A 21,848-nucleotide genomic window follows, 5' to 3' on the forward strand; every position below is an offset into this window, starting at 1 on the left:
CAATCAGGAACCTGACTTGATTGCCAACACTTTTCCAGTTCTTTCCTACATTTGTAGGCGCTTTCAAAGGTTATGCTCAGAAGGTGGAGCAGTCAGTGTGGTCCCATTCCTTGATTTACTCATAAGTAAGTGATACCCAACTAAGGATATTGACAAGCTGGAACGTGTGCAGAGGAGGGCAGCCAACATGACCCAGGGTCTGGAAATCAAGCTTTATGAGGAACGGTTGAGGGAGCTGGGTATGTTTAGACTGGAAAAGAGGAGACTGATAGGAGATATGATAGCCATCTTCAGATATCTCAAGGGCTGTCACATGAAAGATGGAGCAAGCTTGTTTTGCGTGGCGAGTCCCCCCCCCCCCAGTGGAAATAATGACATATGGCACAATTATTAAGGTTAACGGGCTAAATAAGGCCACAACTTTGTTGGTTACAGGTGATGAGCGGTATTGGCTTAGGCATTGGTCCTAACCGACTATATCCGACTTCAGCCCGTCCGCTTGAAGTCCGGGAAGGGTTAACCACCAGTAGGGGGAGTCTTGCTGATGCACATCAACTAGGAACTCCCCCAGGGTCACCGATAGGGGGCGTGCCTTAGGCCCTCACCTCCCCAGTCTTCGGACATGGCCACGCCCCCTGGAATCCTTTATCGGACTACCCTTCAATATGCAGGGCAGGTGATGGCACTACCTCCCCTCTTCCATCTACAGAACTATACCAGGAACAGCTGGCAAAGAGGGAGATCTCCAGCCGCGTTCTGCTTTAAATAGGGCAGGCCACGCCCCCAGAGCCAGCCGATTGGCTGGCTAGGAGGTGATGCAGCCGGGAACCCCCCCAATCACATGTGACGCATGCAACTCCACCTCCTCCGAAGGGCGGAAGTGGCTTTCTCCTGCCCCAGAGGGTAGGACCCAAACTAACGGCTTCAAGTTACAAGAAAGGAGATTCTGACTAAACATCAGAACTTTCTGACAGTAAGAGCTGTTCGACAGTGGAATGGTCTCCCCGGGGAGGTTATGGACTCTCCTTCCATAGAGGTCTTTAAGCAGAGGTTGGATGGCCATCTGTCATGGATTCTTTAGTTGAGATTCCTGAATTGCATGGGGTTGGACCAGATGACCCCGGAGAGCCCTTCCATCTCTACAATTCTATGATTCTACATCAGCATCATGGTAAAGGTAAAGGGACCCCTGACCATTAGGTTAAGTTGTGGCCGACTCTGGGGTTGCAGTGCTTATCTCGCTTTATTGGCCGAGGGAGCTGGTGTACAGCTTCCGGGTCATGTGGCCAGCATGACTAAGCAGCTTCAGGTGAACCAGAGCAGCGCACGGAAACGCCGTTTACCTTCCCGCCACAGTGGTACCTATTTATCTACTTGCACTTTGAGGTGCTTTCAAACTGCTAGATTGGCAGGAGCAGGGACCGAGCAACGGGAGCTCACCCCGTTGCGGGGATTCGAACCACCAACCTTCTGATCGGCAAGTCCTAAGCTCTGTGGTTTAACCCACAGCGCCACCCGCATCCCTAAGCATCATGGTAGACCTACTGAAATGAAGTCTATTGATTTTAGTTGGTTTTCTTTGACTATGACTTGGATATCACCTAATGTATACAGTCTTTACACTGCCGTTCTATTTTAAGATGAAGCATAACGGAGTCAAAAGCCTCTAATCCGGTTGGAGGCTCTTTGGTTGTATATTTTGCTCATCTTTCACTTAGATGAATGTCTTTATCTTGTACATGCATATGAGCCAGAGAGCAAAACAATATTGCACTTGCATGCTAACTGATCGCATAGATAAGGCTTCCAAGCACTGACGGTCAACGACTTCATTCATTTTCCAGATATTTCTCAGGTCCCCAAAGACTGGCCGCAAGAAGGGGAAATCAAGATTGAAAATCTGTGCGTCCGATATGAAAACAACCTGAAGCCTGTTCTCAAGCACGTCAAAGCTTACATCAAACCAGGCCAGAAGGTTTCATAAATTTATATATTTATTAAAATTTTATACCACCTTTCATCCAAGGATCTCAGGGCGGTTTACAGTATTCAGACTTAAATAATTATACTCTCTCTACCATAAAGTTAATGAAGGATGACCATTGTCACAGATGTGAGATATATATATATATGTATGCCAATTTTAAATAGGCCCAAACCCTACCGGTAGCTATCTCAAGGAACTAAATCCAACCAACCAATTCCTTTCTTGAATACGAATATATTTAACTTGAACTATTGCTGCATACTGGCCAAGTGTGGTTCATAATTCATTCAGTTCAAACAAGTCTTGAAAAATCTGGATTATCTTCCAAACTTTGATGGAACTTTAATTAATTTAATTTAACACTACCCTGCATCTGTCTTTTGCCGAGTGTCCACAACCGCTCCACTGCCAAAGCTCACCCTAAAACTCAACGTGCATGAAGTGTTTCTCCATCTCTGGAAGTTAAAGAAAAAACATCATGGACTTTTTGGGGGATGGGTGTGTGGATTTGCTCGCTGTGGTCTCCTCCCCCAACCCTCCACCGATGCTCAAGAAAAGCCACAACAAACCTTCTCTTTCAGGTTGGGATTTGCGGTCGCACTGGCAGCGGAAAATCATCATTGTCCCTGGCCTTCTTCAGAATGGTAGACATATTTGATGGTGAGTACCTGGTCACTTCTTAATATTGTTTGTGCCACCTGTGAATTACCAAACCAAATGCAACTAAGCAGTCATAGAGCCATAGAACTGTAGAGTTGGAAGAGATCCTGAGGATCATCTAGTCCAGTCCCCTGCAGTGGACCATAGTTAAAGGTAAAGGGATCCCTGACCATTAGGTCCAGTCATGGCTGACTCTGGGGTTGCGGCGCTCATTTCACTTTATTGGCCAAGGGAGCCAGCATACAGCTTCCGGGTCATGTGGCCAGCATGACTAAGCCGCTTCTGGAGAACCAGAGCAGTGCACGGAAACGCTGTTTACCTTCCCGCCGGAGCGGTACCTATTTATCTACTTGCACTTTGACGTGGTTAGGGGTGGACAAATAGCTCAGCTTCTCTCAAGTTCTCATTTTTTACCCCAATCCTCAGTTCCAATTTGCCACATTTCCACATCAGTTTGCGACACATCTTCTCAGAGCCCTCGCAAAAATTTGTCTGCACATTTCTTTTAATATACATAGGTGAGGTCAGTTTTAGTCATCCACAGAGTACATCCATTGTAATCAAGGAACTTAAGTGAAATCTAGGTGGGTTCCCATGAAGCAAAAGACACAGTGATAACAATAAGAACCTTTATTGAACTAACAGAACTGGACAACAGGGGCAAAGCAACTGCTTATATACAATTCTGAAGGCCTGGGCCACTCCCACTCCCAACGTGATTGGCTGTCTAAAGTTCCAAGCTGCGAATCATGACTCTGAGTTTAAGGGCCAATGGCAGAGGCCCAAATCCTGAAATGTTCTGTGACTGGATATCATGTATCAAATCAGAGCACAGGGGCTCAGACTCCTTATTCCAGACTCAAGCTCAGGCAAACACAGACCACTAACATTAAGTGTCTTAATTCTATTGATTACAGTTGGTCGGATGCGGGTGGCGCTGTGGGTAAAACCTCAGCGCCTAGGACTTGCCGATCGCATGGTCGTTGGTTCGAATCCCCACGGCGGGGTGCGCTCCCGTTGCTCGGTCCCAGCGCCTGCCAACCTAGCAGTTCGAAAGCACCCCCGGGTGCAAGTAGATAAATAGGGACCGCTTACTAGCGGGAAGGTAAATGGCGTTTCCGTGTGCTGCTCTGGTGCTGGTTCACCAGAGCAGCTTTGTCACGCTGGCCACGTGACCCGGAAGTGTCTGCAGACAGCGCTGGCTCCCGGCCTCTAGAGTGAGATGAGCACACAACCCTAGAGTCTGTCAAGACTGGCCCGTACGGGCAGCAGTACCTTTACCTTTACCTTTTACCTGCCTATTGTTCTAGGTTCCAAGGTTAGTACATAACACTGCCACTAAGCATTTGTCCCGAGCTCTTCTCTCCTCTCTTTGTAGCTGAAGGCTTATGCAGCCAATCTTCTAAAAGGAAGAGCCAAAACGCAAAAGGGCCATATCCTATTTCATGGCTGAGTTAGATCAGCCTCCCGTAGTGACAGCTACATTAGGTGCTGCTTTTTCTCTGCCCTCGTGTCCAGCACGTCGTAAATTATCCCTTCAGTAGCGTCGTTAATCATGCACCACGGAATCAAAATATTTCCTTTATGGGAAGAACAAAAGAGAATGGGAGAAAGCGGGGGGAGGGAGCAAAGGAGTGAGGGTCAGTCAATAATTCTCCGTCAGCCTGGGTCGGATCAGTAAAGGGTAGGTGCCTCTATGGGCTGACCAAGAATCTGGATCCAGAAGTGACCCACACATTTTGCTGCTCTTCCTTAGGGCCACCCCCGACACCGGTATGTTCATTTAGGGCTGATGGATAGCTGTGTTTGGTCTAGCAGAGCTTAGCTTAAGATTTAAGAAGCAAGCTAGCTGATCAGAAAAGACCTTGTATTGCAGGCTCATGAGTCATGATATTATGACTCTAAAAAGCACACTCTTTCAAGTCCAAGCAACGAAATACATTTGGGCTACTTCAGTATTGGGTATTCAGCATTGTTGATTCTCAGCACGTTCCCAGCCAACATGTTTGCCGCCTCCTCCTATTAAGTGCCCCTAAGGTAAAGGTAAAGGGACCCCTGACCATTAGGTCCAGTCGTGACCGACTCTGGGGTTGCGGCCCTCATCTCGCTTTATTGGCTGAGGAAGCTGAAGTACAGCTTCCAGGTCATGTGGCCAGCATGACTAAGCCGCTTCTGGCGAACCAGAGCAGAGCAAGGAAACGCCGTTTACCTTCCCGCCGGAGTGGTACCTATTTATCTACTTGCACTTTGACGTGCTTTCGAACTGCTAGGTGGACAGGAGCAGGGACCGAGCAACAGGAGCTCACCTCGTTGCGGGGATTCGAACCGCCGACCTTCTGATCGGCAAGTCCTAGGCTCAGTGGTTAACCCACAGCACCACCCCTATTACTGGTTAATTAATCAATTGCTGCTTTATATTTCAACCACTCTTATACACCTGTCATTTGGGCTTGGGGTTCAAACTATTGCACTTACATCAGAAAGGACAAAAGGAATGGAGATGAAAGTGTATGCAGTTCCCAGGATGTGCAGCTGGGAGTGACAGATGAGAATAAACATTGTGTTTGAACTGGAGAGTGATGAATCTATGAAGCAGCAGCATCAGGAAAGATCTGCGTTCTAAACTCTGCCTTGGTAAAACCCAGCTACCAACACCCCCTCACTCTAGAGCTGACTCTTTCCTAGCTTGCTGTCTCTCCAAATGCTTTGGACTCCAACTCCCATGAGCCCCAGCTAGCATGCCAAACGGTCGGGGGTGATGCGAGTTGTAGTCCAAAATGTATGGAGAGCACCGGTTTGGGGAAAGGCTACTGTATAGTCTGAGACAGAACAGAAGATGAGGCCATGCAGGTGCAGTAACTAGCCCGAGATAACTTCAGTGGCCAAGTGCCAGGAGTTCAGCCTGCACTTGAGTAGGACCCTGGCAGAGACACATGCCCAACTGGCATGTTCTCTCCCTCCTGGTCAATTGTTTGAGAGCTTCAAAAGCTTTCTTCTGCCCGAACATCACAGCGACCAATGCCAACCGACACCGGCATACTTAGGGATCTGCAGAGTTTGCGCATCAAGCGTAACAGACCCCAGCACCTCAGCATTTTGGCTAATCTACTTTATTTACATATAAACACACACGGAGTACTGCAACATGACTCCCTCTCTCTCTAGCATCAGACAGCAGAGAGAAAAAGAACAAAGGACAATAGTCCCACTTCACGGAACACAGTAACACAAACATCCTGTCTCCGTCACTTCCCACTTTGTGGAATCAAAACATATACCGTCATATGATAGACAAAAATCCCATAACTGCAATCATGGAGCAGGAATTCTAACATCAAGTATATTGCTCCAAAACATTATAACACCAAGCCTGCTGCATCGCCCACTCCCCCCGCTCATTCCTCTGAGTAGGACCCTAGACCTCTGTCCCCAAAGCATAGAGTGGCTGGGGAAACTCAGCCAGATGGGTGGGGTATAAATAAATTTGTTTGTGTCACAGCCTGCGTATTTCCTGTCTCACAGGATGTTTGTGTTGTCAGTTGCTTTCGTTTCTCTTCTTGTTGCCTGAGCAGCCGGAGCAGGCGGTCATGGTTTCTTTGTTCTGACCAACGCTGAATAAACTGTAAATATGCTCTCCTGCTGTGCATCTTTTGCTGTGTGAATTCTGCTGATAGAGTGTGCACCAGTCCGAGAATGTGGCAATGTTTTCTTGAGGCTTCATGTCGCTGATTGCTGATATTGCCTGTCTACGGGAGATCGATGGATCGTCCGGCAGGAGCTTGGGGGCTCAGATGGACTTTATCTCCCTGGCAGTATCCCAACAGTTTCCAGGTTCCTTTCTGCCTTTTTGTAGGCTTTATTTACATCACTGAGCACCTCACTTGTTGTGTTTTCTGTTGTTCCAAACAGGCAAGATTGTTATCGATGGGATCGACATTTCAAAGATACCCCTGGATATGTTGCGCTCAAGGCTATCCATAATCCTGCAGGATCCCATATTATTCAGTGGTTCCATTCGGTAAGCACAAATGCCTCCTCTTGCAGTTCCCTTGGCTGGTGAGCTGCGGTGTTGCTGTGCGCCCAGAATTTTGCATAGTGGGGATTTCAGAGAATGTTGGCGCAATCTTTGGGTGGGACTCAACTGAGTCTTCCCCAAGCACAGCTAGGGCAGCTGTTGCCTTTGAACCTTTTCACTTGTGGATTTGACCACCAAACAGGCATGCGCAAAGCACACTTGCAAACCAGTTCAGAATTGCGTGGAACATACCACACAGGCCCTGAATCAGGATACCTAATACTCAAAAGTTCCCCTACGTGGCGGTGCTCAGTGAGAAAGCAAAGGCTATCCATCTCTTTCAGGCCAGTCCTATTAACTGGAACTGGGGTCGTTAAATCAGGAAGTGTTCCCCATACGCACTCGCCTACGATTCTGAGTCTCCTATTGTGACTCACTTTTCTCAGAGACTATGACAGACTGATGGAACATTGGTTGGGGTGGACTTGGAGATATTTACGTCTGCCTAAATGCTGTTGGTGGAGATGGGAGAGGACGTCCCAAAGTCAGGTTCTCACAACCAGTATATCTGAAGGTCCAGGACACCTGAAGGAGCGTCTCCACCCCCATCGTTCTGCCCGGACACTGAGGTCCAGTGCCGAGGGCCTTCTGGCGGTTCCCTTGCTGCAAGAAGCCAAGTTACAGGGAACCAGGCAGAGGGCCTTCTCGGTAGTGGCACCCGCCCTGTGGAACGCCCTCCCACCAGATGTCAAAGAGAAAAACAACTACCAAATTTTTAGAAGACATCTGAAGGCCGCCCTGTTTAGGGAAGCTTTTAATGTTTAATAGGTTATTGTATTTTAAAATTCTTTTTTTTTTTTCCTCAATACATTTTTATTCAAATTTTTGTAAATAAACAGATTCTTATAAATGTAAGGTACACAAATAAACATGCTAATAAATCTTACAATATATGTACATATCTTTCATTTACATAGTTTATTATATCCCTTCCCTAAACAAACAAACAAAAAACCTTTGGACTCCCCTCTACCCTTTTGGTAAGTATCAAATAAAAATTCTATAATCATGTACTTTGTTTTTAAACTTATATATTAGCTGCTGTTAGCGTTACTCCATCCCCGCTAATATCATCTACAAATTATTTCCAATATATTTCCAATATTTGTTCCAGTTTTTATGAAATTCCTGTTCATCTTGATCTCGTATTCTTGCTGTTATCCTGGCAAGCTCTGCATAATTTACCATTTTAAGCTGCCATTCATTTATATTAGGTATAACTTCCGTTTTCCAGTTTTGAGCCAACATAATTCTTGCGGCTGTAGTGGCATAGAGAAATATTATCTTATCTTCTTTTTTGATTTCTTTACCCAGAATTCCTAACAAAAAGGCTTCGGGTCTTTTGGGAAATGTATATTTAAGAATTTTTTTAAGCTCATTATATATTAGTTCCCAAAAACCTTTCACTTTATTGCATGACCACCATAGATGATAGAGATCGCCCTCCGCCTCACCACATTTCCAACAACTTTTGTTCTTTAATCTATACATTTTGGCCAATTTCACCGGTGTATGGTACCACCTATATATCATTTTCCATACGTTTTCCCTCAGTGCCGTACACGCTGTAAACTTTATATTTTTATTCCATAATTCCAGCCATCTTTCAAATTCAATATTATACCCGAAATCTATCGCCCATTTGGTCATTGCCTCCTTCACCTCCTCGTCTTTTGTATACCACTCGAGTAGTATATCATATATTTTAGACAGTATTTTACTCTTGCCTTCAACAACCTCCACATTAAACTTAGATTTTTTATCCTCAAAACCTGCCTTCTTTTTGTCTTCTTTTAGCAAATCATTCACCTGGTGGTATTGCAACTAACCAGTAAGTGAGTCTTTTATTTCTTCATACGGTCTAAGTTTAATACCTTGTTCTGTTTTACTTATGAGATCTTCATAGGTGGCATTTTTCTCTTCCATATTAGATTTCTTGATAGTTAGCACCTCTATTGGTGAGATCCACCAGGGGGTCTTCCTTTCCAATAAGTTTTTATTTCTCTCCCATACCTGAAATATTGGTCCCCTGAAAATGTGATTTAGAAAGCCCTTGTGCACCTTCACCTTTTCGTACCATAGGTACGAGTGCCACCCGTACCTATTATCGAAGCCCTCCAGATCCAATATATCTCTATTTTCCAGTCTAATCCAATCTCTTAGCCATAGTAGACATGCCGCTTCATAATATATGCTCAAATCCGGTAGAGCAAAGCCCCCTCTTTCCTTTCTATCAACCAATATTTTCATTTTTATTCGTGGTCTTTTTCCCTGCCAAACATACTTCCCCAGGGCTCTCTGCCATTCTTTACATTGTCTTAAACCTTTGAGTACGGGTATAGTTTGGAATAAAAACAGCATTCTGGGGAGAACATTCATTTTCACCACTGCTATCCTCCCCAAGAAGGATAGCCTCATTCTCCCCCAGATTTCAAGATCTTTCTTAATATTCCTCCAAGTGACCTCATAATTATCTTTATAGAGATTAATGTTCTTTACCGTAATCCACACTCCAAGGTATTTCACTTTCTTAGCTATCATAAGTCCCGTCCTTTGCTCTAAATCTAACATTTCTTCCTTTGTCAAATTTTTAACCAACATTTTAGTTTTATTCTTATTGATCTTAAGTCCTGACACTGCACCAAACTCTTCAAATTTTTTTAAAGCTTCTTTTACACTGTGTTTTGGGTCTTCCAGTGTTAATACAATATCATCGGCAAAAGCTTTTATTTTGTGTTCCTTCTTTCCTACTCTGACTCCTTTAATCTCTGTTGTTTCCCTTAATCTCTTATTGAATATTTCCAATACTATTATAAATAATAAAGGAGACAGAGGACAACCTTGCCTAGTCCCTTTAAATATATCAAAAGATTCTGACATAGTATTATTTATTATGAGTTTTGCCTTTTGTTCATGATAGATTGCTTCGATACCTTTTCTAAATTTTTCTCCCATCCCCATCATTTCCAAGCTTTTCCTCATGAACCCCCATGAAACATTATCAAATGCCTTTTCGGCATCTATAAATACCAGGGCGGCCTGCTTATCTATTCTCATATCCAGATATTCAATAATATTTATCACATTTCTTACATTGTCCCTCAATTGTCTCCCTGGAAGGAAGCCCGTTTGATCTTTATGAATTCTATTATTTAATACCTTTTTTAATCTTTCTGCCATTACGTCTGCGAACAACTTATAATCGTTGTTTAGTAACGAAATTGGTCTATAATTCTTCAGCTCCAACATATCGACCTCTTTTTTAGGAATTAAAGTAATATATGCTTCCTTCCAGGTGTTCGGGATCCTCCCCTCTTTTAAGATACCATTCATCACTTCGCATAGAATTGGGGATATTTGATCGCTTAATGTCTTATAATACTTAGCCGATAAGCCATCCGGCCCCGGCGCTTTTCCAATTTTCATCCTTTTTATAGCCCTTTTTATCTCTTCTTGTGTAATAGTCTGGTCTAGTAACTCTTTTTCTTCTTTTGAGATCTGTGGCATCTGATGTTCTTGCATAAAGCAGTCTATTTCATGATCTGTTTCTTTGCCTCTTTTGTATAGTTCTTTGTAGTACTTCTGGAAAGTCCTTTTTATTTCTTTTGGTTCTTCTACAATCCTTTCTCCATCCTTTATCTTGCTAATCATGTTTTGTTTCCTTCTTTCTCTTATTTGCCATGCCAAGTATTTCCCTATCCTATTGGCTGATTCAAAATTTTTCTGTTTCATCATTTTTATTTTCCATTCAATTTCCTGGTTAATTATTACTGAAAATTTGGCTTGTAATATCTTTATGTTTTGTTTTACGTTCTCATCACCGGGATTTATAGTTAATTTTCTTTCATTTTCCATAATCTCAGTTAGAATTTGCTCTTTCTTTTTCTCTTTTTCTTTTCTTAATTGACTGTTTTTCTGGATCAGGAAGCCTCTCATGACTGCCTTTCCTGCATCCCACACTACCTCTAGAGCTGTTTCCCCATTTAAATTCCATTTGAAGTACTCTTCAATTGTTTCCTTAGCTTTAGTTACTATTCTTTGGTCGTTGAATAAAAATTCATTCATTCTCCATCTACCTATTCTAGTATCTTTGCCTTTTATCTCCATAGATACCGGATTGTGATCAGAAATAGTTTGTGCTAGAATTTCGCATTTGCTTAAATTCTGCATCAATTCCTTCGATATCCAAATACTATCTATTCTCCCCCAGCTCTGCTTGGAGTTTGAGAAGAACGTATACTGTTTTGTAGTAGGGTTTTTGAATCTCCAGGCGTCAATTAATCCTATATTGTTAACTAGCTCGAAAAAGGATCGGGGTAGTTTCCCTTCCTTAGTCTCTTCCTTTTTTGTTGACTTGTCCAATTTCGGTGAAACCACACCATTGAAATCACCCATTAATATCATTTTGTGATCCATCCATTCCATTAACTTATTACCTAATTCAAGGAAAAAAGCTGACTTTTTATCATTAGGTGCATATATTCCAACCACGATTATTTTTTCTCCTTGAAACACCATCTGTACTACAATCACTCTCCCTTGATCATCTTTATACAATAACTCAGGATCAAATTTTTCTTTTATATATAATACCACACCTCTTTTCTTAACCTTATCGGCAGTCACAAAATCCATCCCTAACCTCTTATTACTCAAGATTCTCCTGTGTTTATTTATTACATGAGTCTCTTGTAGACAGATTAGGTCAAGGTTCTTTTTCAATAGCGTGTGAGCAATCTGATTCCTTTTATTTTTATTGTTCAGTCCATTCACGTTCCAAGTCAGAATTTTTAAAGCCATCTATTATAAAGTGTTTATAAATTGTCAAAATCTGTGTGCAAACTACTTTTCCTTGTCTTCTTTCTCTACTTCTTCTCTTTCTTCTGTTAAGTTTACCCCTCTTTCTTCTTCTTCCGACCCCTCCCCCTCGTCCCCTCCCCCTGCCGCTCCTCCGTCTCCTCCCCCTCCCACTATCTTTCCGAAATCCTTCTCGTATCTCCTTTCAAATTTTTCCAGTTCTGAGGTGGTTGACAGTTTGAATCTTTTTTCCTTGAAATAGAATGAAATGCCTTCCGGAAACTCCCATCTATATAGGACCCCGTTTTTCTTCAACTGACTAGCTAATTTTTTATAAGCATCTCTCCTTCTAAGAAATCTCAAAGGAATCTGTTTAAATATAATAATTGAGTTTCCTTCAATATATAACCTTTTGCTGTAGTTCTGTTTCAATATTTCATTTCTTATGTCCAGCGAGTTGAACATGGCTATCACATCCCCTGGCAATTTTTTCCCTTTAACTTTAGTCGATTTAGATCTTATCCGAAAAATATTTGCTAAAGAGTAATTTATCTCTTCTTCCTTCTTATCTAACCAGATTGCTAACTCTTTGACCATTATAGATCTAATGTCTTCATTTAGATTCTCCGGTATTCCTCTAAATTTCAGATTAGACTGACTTTGTCTCATCTGTGTCATAGCCATGTTGTCCAGCAGTTCTTCCTGTATCTTTCCTATCTCTTTAATTTCTATTCTAATCCTGTCCACCTCCTTCTTACTGTCTTTCGTATCTTTTTGCACCCTTTTCATTGAATCCTCAAGTACCTTAGTTTTTGCTGATATATCTTTAACTTTTCCTGTCAGTTCACCCACCACCCTTTCCAATTTCTTGTCCAGAGTGTCTTGTACTTCTAATAGTTTTTTTCTCTATATAATGTTCATTATTTTTAAATTCTTTCCTTATTTCGGCCATCAAACTATCATAGTCTTTAATTTCTTTCCCCTCCTTCCCCTCTTCTTGTCTAGATGGCCTTCTTTCAGCCGGCGTTCCCACCCCCTTTTTCATTTTGTATATTTTGTATATTTTATATTCTTCCTTCTTTGGTTCACCCACACAGATTGTTAGCTTTCTCAGTTTCTCCCGTTACTGCCAGCTTTCCTTATATTTCTTCAACAAGGTATAGCCCATCCCCCCACCAACAGGAATATCGTAACCAATAAGAGAAAGCAAAATACCAATAGAAAAAATCAAATTAGAAGCCCAAGGTATGTGAATGACAATGCCAACGTCTCTCAAGTACTACAGAAGGTAGCTTAGTAGGGTATTGAAAGGGGTGATGTGGAAACGCTTCAACGTCCAGGTTCTAAGAATTTTGCCTGGTGCATATATGAAGACACGTGATTAATTCTTTAGAGTCTTATGGGGGGGTATACTGTTTGTTAATTGGAGTGTGTCTCTTTAAGACGGGAAAATGGAGATGAAGCAGAGGGAGGAGGATGACGAAGCAAGTATTCCCAAACAGTTCACTTTTTCTCCTCAGTCTCCTCAGAGGCTTCTTCACTTCTCCAGTCCTTCTGTTGTCACTCAAGTTTTCCCAACCTTTTATTAAGTTAAGTATGTGCCGGTCTCTATCCTTAATTCAAATATGTTTAACACCAGAACTTAAAATAAAGCATTGCGTTCTGTTCTTAAGTGCTGCGCTCCAGGAAGTTGCAGACAAAGAAAGTTGCAAACAAACAAAGAAAGACGACGAACCGACTATAAACCCCCCACCGTTCGTTGCTATAGTAATCTCCGACCTCGATGCAACAAAGGAATTTCTTTCCCTTCTTTCTAGTCCATTAAGAGATTTCGCTGTTACTTTGCCTCCGACTCTTTCTACTTAATGTCTGAGGTCTTTCCTTCACACCCACTTAGCGGCTACTTTCTTGCCTTCATACTTTTCCACTCCCAGCCTGTCGCTATACTCCATTTTATTCTTACCGCCAGCAGTAGATTCCTTCTCCTTTCACCACATATTTCTTTTAAGCTGGGTTCTTCCGTTAAATTTCCTTTGACTTTAACTTGAATATTTTTCGTTGTTTTTTCGATGTTTTCTGTGCAATCCTTAGTAGCAGTTTCCCAGCTTTTCGGCTGTTGTTGGAGATCCGCCGCTTTTCACACGGAGCCTGAGGCTTCACAACATGGGGTCTATTGCTTCCCTTTCACGCTGCGGCTCCAGCCCTGTTAAACGACAATAACACAGGCGAGCACACACAGCTTCGCTGGGAGTTTGCCCCTCAGAATAATCCTCCTGAGGTTTCGGGGTTCACGGAGCCTTCGTGACCCCTCTGGACCTCCAAGTTGTTCGAGACCCCTCCGGAGAGCAGCCTCGCGCTCCTTGTCTGTGACCGCGGCGTCCCGGAAGATGTATTTTAAAATTCTGTTGGAAGCTGCCCAGAGTGGCTGGAGAAACCCAGCCAGATGGGCGGGGTATAAATAATAAATTATTATTATTATTATTATTATTACCTGAAAAAAGAGGCAATGCACGTACTTTTGTAAACTAAGAAAATCTTTAATAAAAGTTATTAAAAAGAAAGCAACAGCAGCAACGAATCTATAATGATCAAAATATGTGCCATATACAAATTATTTGGGAGGGGGTTAGAATTTGGTTCTTTGGGCACAAAATATGTTTATTTTGTTGGAGAATATGAATGATCTTGTGTCACACTCTCCACATTGATATACGTTCCCAGACTGGCATAGGGCAGGAGGAAGAGTGGAAATGTTTGATGGCTTTAGATATGTTTATGTTGGGCTTCAGGTTTGCTTGTGTCCTTCCCTGCTTTCTCTCCCACTCTGCTAATTCTCTCGCTCTGGGAAGAATGTGCCATGTGAAAGAGGAGATTCAAATAAAAGGGGCACTAGTATACGGTCTAAAGTCACATGAGGCCACCACTTTGCTGAAGCTAAGCAGATCTGGGTCTGGAACCACATTATCACACATCCAGATCTATGACGGAAGAATAACAGGATAGATATGTAACAGAATAAGCATGTGCTCACTGAACGGATGAGCAGTCCAGCCAGGATTTAACTAGGCAATGTATCCAGCAACAGACTCTGAGCATTTCTACATTTCCCTTTCTTTAGCTTTAATTTGGATCCAGAGTGCAAATGTACGGATGATATGCTTTGGGAAGCTCTGGAGATTGCCCAGTTGAAGAACATGGTCAAGTCATTGCCAGGAGGTCTAGGTGTGTATATCAGGGGCAGATGCAATACTAGTTTGCCCCTAACAACACATGCAATTAAAAACAAGAGTTCAGCCTGCAATGGAATCATCTGGCTGCTTGATGTTTCAGAGAGCCGTTCCATAAGTTATGTTGGCAACAACTCTGGTTTGTGGTCAGGTGCACCCAATCTTGGCCCTCTGCATGATCCATGTGCCTGCAGTCTTTTGGTTGTCCTATTCATACGTTACTTTTTTGGGTGTACACTTTCAAAAATCTGCCCCACCTAGAGCGCATTGCAGTAGTCCAAATGGGGGATAACCAGAGCATGCACCACTCTGGCAAGACAGTCTGTGGGCAGGTAGGGTCTCAGCTGGTGTACCAGATGGAGCTGGTAGGCAGCCACCCTGGGTACAGAATTAACCTGCGCCTTCATGGACAGCTGTGAGTCCAAAATGGCCCCAGGGCTGTGTTCCTGGTGCTTTAGGACAGATATTATGGAGAGACAGAAGTTCATGTCATTGATGTACCAATGGCACCTTGCTCCAAAACTCCTTGAGGCTTGCCTGGTGATAAAGGGCAGCTGGAGACAGGTGTAGAAATTCTAATTATTGCCTCCTCGTGCTCCCACCCAGATGCTATAGTAACTGAAGGAGGCGAGAACTTCAGCGTAGGCCAGCGACAGCTCTTCTGCTTGGCTAGAGCCTTTGTACGCAAGAGCAGCATCCTCATCATGGACGAAGCCACAGCATCCATCGATATGGCCACAGTGAGTAAACCACTGCCCTCCTGTTTGCGTTTTTCTTAAGAAAAAGGGAACCGATTTCAGGCCACGGGCTGCATTGCTTTGTGGACAGACATCTGCAGCCAACATGCCAATTGTGGGTGGCACTAGACAAAAGTAGGAAGAGCAAGGAATGTAATTATTATTTTTTTACCTTCAGCCAAGACTGAAGACAATCCTATTCACCTAGTTCCACCCATTCAGAGGACTTACTTCTTCGGTTTACATCAGGGGTGGGGAACCCTTTTCACCTTGAAGACCACATTCTTTTCTGAAGTAGCTTCTGAGGGCCATATGCCAGAGGTGGACAGGGCCAGAGGGGAACGTGGGCAGAGAAGCAAATGTACCTTGTACCTTCACACACCAGGCTAGCTTCACATTCACACTCTATCTCCCATCCAGGCAAGCAAGATTCATGATCATTGTTCAAGGACACATTGCAGCCAGGCAAAAACACTCAAGTTGGGTGCCGAGCATCATGGGTGAGGAGCGTGACCTGAGGAAAGAGGGTGTCACTGAGGAGGAGGACCATGCCTGGGGACCATTCTGTGGTCCAGGCAGAGAAGCTTGCAGGGCTACATTTGATCCCCATGCCTTAGGTTCCCAACCCCAGCACTACCGCAAACTACAAACGACTGACACATTTTTGTTCCTCCATGTTCATGAAGTAGGAGATCATGAAACATTACATTAATATGCAAAACTCAGACCAATCTGCTCAAGAGTCAGGTGCTGAACCATTACAGCGAAGGTCTTACCACCGCTTTGTACAGAATGCCTCCCAGGTCAGAAGTGGTGCTTTGCCCTGATGACCTCATAACCCAATTAGAGGGTCTATCCCCCAAAGAGCTTGGTCAGGGAAAGTCCAGCCCCTGAATGGGAGATGTTGGACATGGTTGCTTTAGGAAATGTGGGGAGGGAGAAGATCTTGTTTCATTGTCTCACTGGGTTCCTTACTGAAAGATACTCAGAGTCGAGTGTGAATTTCATGCTCTTTATTCAGCTCGTAGTAGCAATGAATGAAACTTTACCCAAAACGTCTAGCTATATATACATTATTTACACAATGGGCCCCACGTGATTGGCTAATTCTGGGCTGCTCCTGTAGGCCAATCAGGTTGCTGATTCACTTCCACCTGGAGCTGGATTGGGTTGCTCCTACGGACCAATCAGACTGCTGCATTCTGGATCCTATTGTTCTAGAATTCAGCTCAGTACATAGCACACTCCTCTGTTTCAATGGGATTGGTGGTTCCTAAACATTTTTTCTCTAAGGGGGACTGTTATGGAGACTTTATCTTTGTCAACACACCTTTGATTCCAATATCCAGTGCTTCCCCCCCCCTAAAAAAAATATATTTAGGGGTACTCTCATTTTGACTCAAGAAAATCACCATTTTATAGTTCAAATTGGGAAAAATAAATACAGTAAATGGACAAAAGTACAAAGATTCACAAAATGTTTAGGGGTATGTGTACCCCCAGAAAAAAGTACTACCAACATCTAATTCAGGCCACATTTATACAGGCAGTGAGTGACCCACATGGGTGGTCAACTGTGATGCATATGTATGGGTGATTGGGTGAATTTTACAGGTCAGTTTTACTCAATATTTAACCACAAGCCATGCAAGACCCAGACCCAGGAGCTTCTGTAGGTGTGGTCATATGAAAAGCTCCATTCCTGTGGTCATTAAGTGACTGTTGCATCTCTCATTTGCTAGGAGAACATTTTGCAGAAGGTTGTGATGACTGCCTTCGCTGATCGCACAGTGGTGACGATAGCTGTAAGTATGCCGTTCCACAGTGGACCTCCTTTCCGCATTTCCTCAGCGGATAATAAACTTGGCCTGCTGGGAACAATGTCCTGAAGCACCATATGCAGAAGCAAAAGAAGCTCACCATCGGCTTACATTCACCTCTCCTGCCCCTCTTCAATCTCTGTTTCATATGTAAAGCCAAGCCAGGCTTCTCAGAAAGCACAACTAAACCCTGGCTTGTGTCTATGTCCAAACAAGAGATAGTAGTTTAAAACAAACTCTGGTCATTTTTTTAAAAAGCAAGCTGACTCCAAACCATGGTTTATGAAGCTGGCCTGTTTCACTAACCAAGGTTTGTTGTAAGCCATGACTTCTGCTTCATACATAAAGACAAGACAGGATGCTATGAAAGTGAAATCGAAAGCATTGAGAATCCTTCACCCAACCATGTAGGAGGAGGGGAAGGGAGAAGCATATGAGCCCAAGTCCTTTTGGGGCCTTTTTCCAGTTCATGCGTGTAGTGCTTAACCATGGTTTTGTGTTACATTCAAACACTGCCAGTATTAGATGAAATCCCAAGTTGACACTACTCCAGAATTTTGAGTGGGATCGAAATCCACACAAGGAGGCCTTTCCCATCTAGGAAACGGCAGATCCTGGGTGCAGACAGTCATGTGTGATGATGATGATGATAATTTATTACTTATACCCCGTCCATCTAATGGGTTTCCCCAGCCACTCTGGGCAGCTTCCAACAAGAGATTAAAAATACATTAAAACATCTGTCATTTAAAACTTCCCTAAACAGGGCTGCCTTCAGATGTCTTCTAAACATCAGAAAGTTGTTTATTTCTTTGACATCTGATGGGAGGGCGTTCCACAGGGCAGGTGCCACTATCGAGAAGGCCCTCTGCCTGGTTTCCTGTAACTGCTTCTCGCAGGGAGGGAACCACCAGAAGGCCCTCAGAGCTGGACCTCAGTGTCTGGGTAGAACGATAGGGGTGGAGACGCTTCTTCAGGTATACTGGGCCAAGGCCGTTTAGGGCTTTAAAGGTGAGCACCAACACTTTGAATTACCTGTGACAGGGCTTTTTTTCAGCTGGAACGCACCAGAACTCAGTTCCAGCCCCTCTTGGGTGGGCGCCTTTGCCGTTATAAGAGAACGAGGGAGGTGTTCATGGGGAGTTCTGGCTTCTCTTTGTCACTGAATTTGGAACAACCTGATAAATGAGGCATTATGGCGTGTATTTGGGACAATAATACCCATCCAGTCAACAGAAGGAGGTAATTGTGGGATTGAATAAGTACTGCTTTAGTGGGTTCTTATATAGATCACCATGCTGATTTCAATCCTGGCATATTTACTTTACATGCTCCTCTCCTCTCAATAAAGATCTCTGTCTGTATTTATTCTAAGCTTTCCTGTTCTTTGCATAGCATTCCCTTTCTGTTATTTGCTCCTTCCTTCCTTCCCTTTCTTTTCCTTTCCTTTCCTTCCTTCCAGCACCGGGTCTCTCAAATCCTAGATGCAGACCTCGTCTTAGTCTTATCCGAAGGCGATCTCGTCGAGTGTGACGCAGCAGCCAACCTGCTCCTCAAAGAGGGAGGCCTTTTCACCACTTTGGTGAAGACAAACAAATAGATACTCTTGACCCAGGATTCCGGAAAGATTTTCGGTATTCATTCACTCAGTCCTGTATGGTCCCGTTCTTCATTCAGTCTCTGAACAATCATGATAGTGTTGGAGGGGGGTCTGGGGCATTCTGACACTTGAGATCCAAAGGTTTTTACAGTAGGGCAGAATTTATTCCTGTATTAAACACGGAGGCCTGCTTCACTCTTCCAAAACAAAAAGAGAGATGCAGACATATTTTCTAGAATAGCTGCTACAACCAAGCCCTAAATAGTGTGAGGGCTGCCCACCTAGGAAACACCACTTTCTCCCATATGAAGTTAAACCCAGCACTATTCTGAAATTTGAGATCAGATAATGAGGCCCTTCTGCAGGTGCCAACATTTATGAATTACACCCATGCAAATCAGAAGAACTTTTTATTATGTAATTGCTCTACAGAGCTTTGGAACACCAAAGACAATTAGCTCTTCTCACTTTTTTCATTCTTTAGCAAGCAAGCCAAGAGAGTCCTTTTCCTTTGAGCATGTGAGGAATGATTGCTCTACTACAACTAGGTCTATTACAGTTTATTTTAACAGTGCTTTGTGCCTTTTTGTTATTTTTGTTTTGAATTTGTAGCATACAAATTCAAATTAGATACCTTTGAGGTGAGTTGTAGGTGTTTTGTGTGTGTGTTTTAAAGAAAAGCAGGCTATGAATTTAATTATATGTGCAAACAGATAACTCATCATCCAAGTGTGGATTCTTACGTAACAAAAGAAGTCGGTCATCGTTGTGCAGGGAGGGGTGTATCAACCAGCTTGGGGGAACCCCGAGATTTAAAGAAATTAAAAAAGGAACTTCACAAGAAAGACTCTAAGGGGGCAGGAAGCAAAGCCCAAACAAAACAGCCCAAAGAGGACTGAGCAGAGACTGTGAAGTATCTATGGCAAAGAGAAGAGGTGGGAAGCAAGGGTGGATTAGAATGGAGTATCCCAAAACAGGGCTGGCTGGCTTGAACCCTGAAGAGGAATGCTCTGCTCTGCAACTGAGATGTCTCAGCTGGTAGACCATGAGACCCTCAATCTCAGTCGTGGGTTTGAGCCCCATGTTGAGTGGAAGATCCTTGCATTGCAGGAGGTTCGACTAGGTGATCCCTGTGGTCCCTACAATTCTATGATTTTGTAGCAGTTCCCACTACTGGGTATTCCAGCATTCTCCTTTGGGACTTGGAGATGAGATCCTACATTCCGCAAGGCAGTGTCAATGTGTTGGGAATTTCCCTGCACCAGTCAGCTATATATCCCCAGAGAATCACAATGTGCTCTTTACTCATTCCCTTGGAATGATGACACTGGTCATATAGGGAAACAGGATGCCTTAGGTAGACATTTATTTTTTAAAAAAGGTACTGTATTTTTCCGTGTGTAAGATGCGCCCATGTATAAGACGACCCCTATCTATTTTAACCCAAAATTAAGAAATTAAGTTGTTTAGCTTTTGGGGGTGGGGGCAGTCGCTTCCGCCAATCGCTCCCCCGCCTGCCTGCCTGCCACTGCTGATCGCTTTTCACAGCCACTGCCGATCGCACACCTCACTGCAGCCACCAATTGTCTGCCCTCTCGCCGTCACCAACAGCCCACCCACCCACTTGCCGCAGCCGCCAATCGCCTGCCCAATTGCCGCAGCCACAGCCAATTGCCAGCAGGCCTTGCCACAGCCACCAATCACCCGCCCAATCACCGCTGCCAATCTCCTGCTTGCTGCTGCCATTAATTCACTATCCGTGTATAACAGGCTTCCTCAACCTCGGCCCTCCAGATGTTCTGAGACTACAGTTCCCATCATCCCTGACCACTGGTCCTGCTAGCTAGGGATCATGGGAGTTGTAGGCCAAAAACACCTGGAGGACGGAGGTTGAGGAAACCTGGTGTATAATATGACACCCAATATTTGCCCCCCCCCTTTTTAGCAAAAAGCATTGTCTTATACACAGAAAAATACAGTAATTTCTGACTCAGTCTGCAGCAAGCCCTCTCTTCAAACCCCAGCTCAGCTTTTGCTGTTGTGGCTGCTGCTGGTCCACAGGTTACACACACTCTTAAATCCTTAATATGTGGCTCAGCCCCAATGCATTTTAGCTGTGTATAAGGAACAGAGTGTGGGGTCCTCCGCCATGCTGCTTGCAAATAATAATGCTGGTCCAATAATTGTACGAACTTGGATCTAGATGATGCCTGGTAGGGAAATGAAATAATTTAGATATGTCTTTTAATTGTAGCACCGGGTCCACACCATCCTGACTGCAGACCTGGTCATTGTGATGAAGCGAGGGGTCATTTTGGAGTACGACACACCCGAAAATCTGCTGGCTCAGGAAGACGGCATCTTTGCATCCTTTGTTCGGGCCGACATGTGAAAGGGCTGGGGGGAAATGCATGCCACTGGCTTTTCTAATGCCTGACTTTTCAACGATTGAGGAAAAAACACACATGTATATTTTCTATACACTGTAGCATCACTGCAGACTTTGCCAAGGATTTTTGCATCTGTCTAATTTTTATAAAGCCGAAACCTGTTATGTACGCTGACTTCAGTGCAATAAATTCTTCTTCACAAAATGCTAGGCAATCCTCCCTTGTATTTCCTTAGCAATTTGATCCCTTGGCATGGAGAGAGTTGGCAATTTCTTGTTGTACTCTGAGTTGAAATGTTCCCCTTTTTTGGTGCGCAAAAGGATTTACAGCACTGGGAATGGTAGCTGAATTCCTGGGTGGACTTTGCACATGGAGAACGGTCCCAGTCATTTTCCTCTGGGGAAGCAGAGAAGGGATAGGTAAAATCCAGATAAACACAATTATTGCTAACTTCTTTTGAAAGCAAAGGAAAAGGATCTGCCATCTGACTTCATGCATGCTTCCTCAGAAGTAAGGTTCAGTATAGCCATGTGCTTAGGACCTGTACTAACAAAC

The 21,848-nt window shown here is 43.7% G+C and overlaps 1 protein-coding gene across 6 annotated transcripts in view; it reads left to right on the plus strand.

Annotated features, from left to right (window-relative positions):
- The window catches only part of ABCC9 (ATP binding cassette subfamily C member 9), a 92,724-nt gene extending 71,222 nt beyond the window's left edge, over positions 1-21,502 (plus strand). For 4 of the 6 annotated variants that reach the window (XM_053405585.1, XM_053405587.1, XM_053405589.1 and 1 more), the window contains 8 exons: positions 1,845-1,975; positions 2,569-2,647; positions 6,557-6,665; positions 14,638-14,741; positions 15,353-15,486; positions 17,226-17,288; positions 18,766-18,937; positions 21,158-21,265. In XM_053405585.1, coding sequence (XP_053261560.1) covers positions 1,845-1,975; positions 2,569-2,647; positions 6,557-6,665; positions 14,638-14,741; positions 15,353-15,486; positions 17,226-17,288; positions 18,766-18,903 — 758 coding nt within the window. In that variant the 3' untranslated portion in view covers positions 18,904-18,937; positions 21,158-21,265. Of the gene's footprint in view, positions 1-1,844; positions 1,976-2,568; positions 2,648-6,556; positions 6,666-14,637; positions 14,742-15,352; positions 15,487-17,225; positions 17,289-18,765; positions 18,938-21,157 lie in introns of all 6 variants that reach the window. The other 2 variants (XM_053405586.1, XM_053405588.1) reach the window with 1 other exon arrangement.
- The last annotated feature ends 346 nt before the right edge of the window (positions 21,503-21,848 follow it).

The sequence above is a fragment of the Podarcis raffonei genome, chromosome 10, assembly GCF_027172205.1.
Source record: "Podarcis raffonei isolate rPodRaf1 chromosome 10, rPodRaf1.pri, whole genome shotgun sequence".
Taxonomy (NCBI): domain Eukaryota; kingdom Metazoa; phylum Chordata; class Lepidosauria; order Squamata; family Lacertidae; genus Podarcis; species Podarcis raffonei.